We start from the raw sequence: 6,309 nt of genomic DNA, 5'->3' as shown, positions 1-6,309 counted from the left end.
TTTGGGTATGATTCTCCGTAGGTAACTCGTAAAAATCTGCCAATTTACGTGAGTGATTCTCGATATGTACGCAACTTTCATTAGTTTTTAGTTTTCTGATTTGAGCAACGGAAGTACCTCTTAAAAATTCGTGTTTACCGGCTGTTCTGTTTTGACAGATTCTGTCTCGTTTTTTGCATTGTCTCTTGTGGACTTTAAGCAAGGCTTTCTAGACGTGGAGAGCCGTAGCTAATGTTTTATTGAGTTCTTGCAATGTGTCACTACAGGGCCAAGGTGGATTAAAGTTTTTTGAGTACTAACCCCTCTAATGAAGTTTATGAGAAGTTTGGTGTGAAGGAAGTTTTCAAGGGTCAAGAGAGGAGGATGATATATGATCAAGAAGAGTGAAAAGTCTAAGCTTGGGGATGCCCCCGTGGTTCATCCTCGCATATTTCAAGAATACTCAAGCTGTCTAAGCTTGGGGATGCCCAAGGCATCCCCTTCTTCATCAATTTATCGGTTTCTTCTATTGAAACTATATTTTTATTCGGTCACATCTTATGTGCTTTACTTGAAGCGTCTGTGTGTTTTTATTTTTGTTTATGTTTGAATAAATTCGGATCCTAGCAATCCTTGTTTGGGAGAGAGACACGCTCCGCTTTTTCATATGAACACTTGTGTTCTTCACTCTTACTTTTAATGTTCAATGACAAAAGTTGGAAGCTATTGCACTTATTGTTATTTGGTTGGAAACAAGAAAATGCCTCATATTGTCTTGGATAATTTGATACTTGGCAATTGTTTTGAGCTCTCAAGTAGATCATGATTAAGCTCTTGCATCATGTAGTTTAAACCTATTAGTGGAGAAATACCGTAGATCTTGTTGAAAATTGGTTTGCATGATTGGTCTCTCTAAGGTCTAGATATTTTCTAGTAGAAGTGTTTGAGCAACAAGGAAGACAGTGTAGAGTTTTATAATGCTTGCAATATGTTCTTATGTAAGTTTTGTTGTACTGGTTCATACTTGTGTTTGCTTCAAACAACCTTGCTAGCCAAAGCCTTGTACGTAGAGGGAATGCTTCTCGTGCATCCAAAACCTTGAGCCAAAACCTATGCCATGTGTATCCACCATACCTACCTACTACATGGTATTTTCTGCCATTCCAAGTAAATACTTCATGTGCTACCTTTAAACAATTCAAAACTTATTATCTCTTATTTGTGTCAATGTTTTATAGCTCATGAGGAAATATGTGGTGTTTTATCTTTCAATCTTGTTGGGCAGCTTTCACCAATGGATTAGTGGCTTCATCCGCTTATCCAATAATTTTGCGAAAAGAGTCGGCAAGCAGTGGTTCCCATCCCCAATTAATTAACTTTCATTAATAATTCTCTTCACATGTTTTGCCCCGATTCATCAAGTAAGCAACTTAATTTTGCAAATAGACACTCCTTCATGGTATGTGAATGTTGGAAGGCACCCGAGGATTCGGTTAGCCATGGCTTGTGTAAGCAAAAGGTTGGGAGGAGTGTCAACCATAAATAAAACTAAAATACATGTGTAAACAAAAGAGAAGAGGGATGATCTACCTTGCTGGTAGAGATAACGTCCTTCATGGGAGCCGCTCTTTGAAAGTCTGTTTGATGAGGGGGTTAGAGTGCCCACTACCATTCGTTGACAACAACAAACACCTCTCAAAACTTTACTTTTATGCTCTCTATATGATTTCAAAACTTAAAAAGCTCTAGCACATGATTTAATCCCTGCTTCCTCTCGCGAAGGGCCTTTCTTTTACTTTATGTTGAGTCAGTTTACCTATTTCCTTCCATCTTAGAAGCAAACAGTTATGTCAACCGTGTTTTGATTCTTACATACTTGCTTATTTGCATTCATCATATTACTTTGTGTTGACAATTATCCATGAGATATGCATGTTGAAAGTTGAAAGCAATTGCTGAAACTTAAATCTTCCTCTGTGTTGTTTCAATGCCTTTACTTTGAATTTATTGCTTTATCATGTAGTAGTAATTTGTTAATGTAATAATGTAATCAATGTATTATGTTTGTCGGAGAATAAGTTCTTATGTTTGCCAATATGTTTGTAATGGACTCAGTGTATTATGGTTCCTATCTTATGTTTGCCTTTATTCATGTCCACTAATAATTCTTATTCCTGTTTTATGTTTGCCTTTTTAGTCTAACGGTATTATTCTTATGACAACAGAATATGAAGCCGACTTTGCATCCAATGGGCACACCCAAGTTCAAATTGAAAAAATCTGCTCTTGGTGTGAGAAAAACTCCACCGACCAATAAGAAAAGGAAATCTCCAAAAGGTACTATTTGTGTATGGCTATACTCGTGATATAGAGCAGCAAATTCTTTGATGAATCATGTCAAGTTTTGACTAACACCTTACTAATTTTGTTCAAGCAACGAAAGCAAGAGCCCAATGGAATTTGGGGCTTGAGAAATCTCTGATCGATATACTTCATGAGCATAATAATGACTATTACAGAGCACAAAATGGATGGAGTGGGGACACTTGGAATCGAATGACGCAAATATTCCAGGAACATAATCCGCAGGTGAACTTCGTCAAATCCCAGCTACAAGATAAAGAAAAAGAACTCAAGAGAGAATACAAGATGCTCAAGGAAGCTCGGATGCAAAGTGGTGCTGGTTGGGATGAGAAGACCTGCATGATAGTTGCTGAGAAGGCTTTGTGGGATAACCTAGAAATCGTAAGCTTCCGTTTCTCCATTCTTATACTTGGTCACAAGCTTCATAATAAGCTTAGACTCATTGTTTCCTCTCACCATTGTTTTGTAGTCCTTTCCAAGAATTGGGAAATTCAAGAGAAATGGCTTTCCTATGTATGATTCTCTTGGAGATCTATATGATGGTTAGTGCACTGATGCTAACTTGTGCAATTGCTATCATATTCCTGTAATGCTCGGAGATCTGTATTATGGTTACTATACTGATGTTAACTTGTATACATAGGCCAAATAGCTGAGGGGAATCACAATTTCACTTCAAGCTCTAAGGCATCTCAACTTGATGAAGAGTTAGAAGATGAGAGAGTGCAAGAAGCTGGGTCTGAATTCGATGAGGACGTACAAATTCTGGATGAAGACCCTACCAAAAAGAAAGACGAGGGAACGGGAAGTTCAGCCGGCCGAGGTAATTCCCTTCAATCAAGACTAAATATATATAACAAATTGTATAAAGTGTATATTAACATTTGCAATTGCTGAATCTAGTGAATGTTGGTGAAATAATGGATAAGAAGGCAACTGGTGTACCAAAGAAAATTCCTCCAAAGGAATTAAAGAAGCCTATCAAGAGCGATGAAATGGTGCAAGTAGTAGACAGTATGTGAAGATGAAAGAACAAGCAAGAAGATGAGAAGGCCGAGTCGAGTACGTTCTCCATTGCCAAGTGCATTGCAACCGTAAACAAAATCCAAGACTTCACCCGTCAAGAGAGAGTTAAGGCTTCAAAAGTCTTCAAAAGTCTTGAAAACCGCGAGACCTTCCTCACTTGGGTCATCGAAGACGAGGAGTCAGCTATCATGTGGCTCCGGGGTGAGCTGCAAGAGTTGACTTGAGGTATGTGTATGTACCATTTTACCTTCTTCTGCATATGCCCTGTTTTCTTCTTTTGATCCATAGTCAGTAGTTCCTTGTAACAATCCTGTAATAACATTAGCTCGTTTAGTGGACATGGCATGGCCGCATGGGATTGGCTGGCGTAGTTGCAGTTATGGTCCAAATTGTACTAAATCTGCAAATGAATAACTTCACCATGCCTCTCTGAAACTAAATCTGCAAAGCATATCTTCAATGCAACTTCTAATATGCTAATGTTGTCTCCTAAATATATAATGCGGTATCCTAAATATATAATGTTGTATCCTGAATATACCACTTCATGCATGGCCTGAATAGCTTTATCTCTTGCCACTAATTATATGTGCTGATATCTTCACTGTCGAAGTTGAATTGTTCAATCTGTTCCTTTTATTATTGCTAGTTGATTTTAACAAGTGATGTTGCGTCCATTTGTTTAAGTACATGGCTTATATATTTAGACAAGTGATGGTGCCGGCCTAGAGTCGAGTGATATAGTACCGATGTAACATACTTAACCTTCATGAATAAGTATGCCTATCTAGCCATATATGAATCTGAACTCAAGTGTTGTATGCATTGAACTTGGTCTTTAAGGATGGGCTTAGTTAAATTATAAGGATGCTCCCTAGTTGCAGTCACTGTACATTTAAACTATCCAGACTAAATTAGAATGGAGGCAACCTGTCGATACATGTAGTGATGGTTTTGTAGTATGTGTTATCACATTTCCAAATGTCAATATCACCACCTTTTTTCTCGATCGTATCATCCGTGTCATGGCAACACTATTGTCTTGTTGGTGGTTTACTTCTGCACAAGTGGTGGTTCAGGCTTCAACTTCAGTATTTTGGTTTTACTAGTATCATGGGTTTGAGGTCCGATCCTTGGGCTATCGCATTTCCAAAAGAATTTTATCTACCCAATGCACTACAAGTTCCGAGTGAAGCGTACAAGAATGATACTCCTAGAACTAACTAGCAATCGATGTAGTACAATACTAGTATAATTTTTTGGTTGTTATTGGAAGTTATTCTAGCTCTCAAGAATGATACTACTCGTCCGTGTTTCCTGTGTTGATTTGCACACTCACTATAAGCTCTATGTAGATTCAATGCATGCAAAAAATAGACGGTCTCTCGCCTCCTCGCTATGTCCGATCCAACTCGGGAAAGGGTCAACCTCGCTAGCTATAGCCGATCAACACCCCGTTGCTAGCCGTGGTTTATTTTATTTAGCTGCTTGCACTTTATTTGTAAGATAGTTGATACCACCAACCTTACTAGATGCTTAACTATGATGCCACCACCCCGTATTGTTCTAGTAGTTAGTGCTTGTGGCTGTCGATTCCTTTGCTCACTAGTTGCGTATACTATACATTTGAACTATAAGCGATGTATCAGTTACTAAATTTTACCTCTGCATGTATTTTTAGCTCGAGGTCCCTTCCGGCGGCGGTGGCGTGGTTTCCGGTGTTCGGCGGGTGAGCGCGCCATGACTTCTAATGTACTCGTCAAACCGCATGAAATTGATTTTATGGTGGAGGTTGCTCATCTATTGGGTGGAGCATTTATTTATATGTGTGTGCTTGTTCGAGAAGATTGCATAACATAATTGCATGACACCGAGTTTATGTTAAAGACAAAGTTTTAAATTTACCGATTGTCCATTATCACGTCTTGGGATGCAAAGATTGATTTTTTATCATCCGATCTCAATCCTCTCATATCCCCTCTCATCCCCAAAAAATAAAGTAACTAGAGGATGTGGGGGAGGGTGTGGGGAAATGAGGGGAAAATTGGGGATTGGGTGAAAGGGGGTTTTCACCCAATCCCCTCTCATCCCCAAACCCCTAGGGGGTGGAAATACCATAGGAGTAAACAAGGCCTTATTCCTTGTTTGGTACTAGTGTTTTAGTGGGGATTAGTGGGGATAATACTCTAGAGTATTGGGCGAATCACTTTTGTCACCCAATCCCTACAAAACCCCAACCCCAATCCACTAGGTAGGGGTAGAGTATTGGGGATTGAAAAAAATTACACTAAAATTTGGGGAAAAGTGGGGATAAGTGGGGATTAAACTCGCTCATACTCTAGCACCAAACATGTATTGGGGATAAGTGAGGATTTGAAGTTTGGAGCGAATTATCCCTGCTAATTCCCACTAAAACTCTAGTACCAAACAAGCCCTTATAGAATCGGTGGTGCTCAAAATAATATTCTGAGCACCGGTTTCAGAATAGTGTCACCCTATATATATATATCCCTCTCTCTCTCTCTCTCTCTCTCTCTCTCTCTATATATATATATATATATATATATATAGGATAAATACTTCCTACCCCTGGGTGTAGTTACACCCATGTCTAATATACTACCATACGGAAGTATCTATGATACTTTATCGGTTTGAGTATGTTCGTATACTATATCTAAGATACTCCAAATAAAGTTTTGTGAAAAAAATGCAAGTGAACCCATAGTTTGCACTATATATCCGAAATACATGCATATGTATACGTATAAAATGAGTCTACGTAAAAAAATGTACATACCGCCCGCAAAGTAGTATATATACTTCCAAAATAGTTTTATATACTTCATACTACATGTACATACTATCCGGTATGATAGATACTCTCTAGATTATGAGAAACACGCGTGGGTGTAACTACACCCGGTGTAGTATGAATAG

The 6,309-nt window shown here is 38.6% G+C and overlaps 1 protein-coding gene across 1 annotated transcript; it reads left to right on the top strand.

The window, feature by feature from the left end:
- The first annotated feature begins 2,265 nt into the window (after positions 1-2,265).
- LOC124672491 lies at positions 2,266-3,365 on the top strand. The gene is made up of 5 exons (XM_047208709.1): positions 2,266-2,316; positions 2,414-2,724; positions 2,813-2,885; positions 2,987-3,166; positions 3,247-3,365. The coding sequence occupies exons 2-5, from the start codon at positions 2,536-2,538 to the stop codon at positions 3,363-3,365; spliced, it is 561 nt and encodes a 186-aa protein (XP_047064665.1). The 5' UTR covers positions 2,266-2,316; positions 2,414-2,535.
- The last annotated feature ends 2,944 nt before the right edge of the window (positions 3,366-6,309 follow it).

Source organism: Lolium rigidum, chromosome 7 (genome assembly GCF_022539505.1).
Source record: "Lolium rigidum isolate FL_2022 chromosome 7, APGP_CSIRO_Lrig_0.1, whole genome shotgun sequence".
In the NCBI taxonomy this organism is placed as follows: domain Eukaryota; kingdom Viridiplantae; phylum Streptophyta; class Magnoliopsida; order Poales; family Poaceae; genus Lolium; species Lolium rigidum.
The sequence above is the reverse complement of the archived record's forward strand: the minus strand, read 5'-3'. Positions and strand labels throughout refer to the sequence as shown.

Excerpts from the sequence above, each read along its gene's own strand:
- LOC124672491 (XM_047208709.1), top strand. The coding sequence starts at position 2,536 with ATGACGCAAATATTCCAGGAACATAATCCGCAGGTGAACTTCGTCAAA. Across the intron at positions 2,725-2,812 it reads TGTGGGATAACCTAGAAATC|TCCTTTCCAAGAATTGGGAA; the intron begins GTAAGCTTCCGT and ends ATTGTTTTGTAG. Across the intron at positions 2,886-2,986 it reads TCTTGGAGATCTATATGATG|GCCAAATAGCTGAGGGGAAT; the intron begins GTTAGTGCACTG and ends TTGTATACATAG.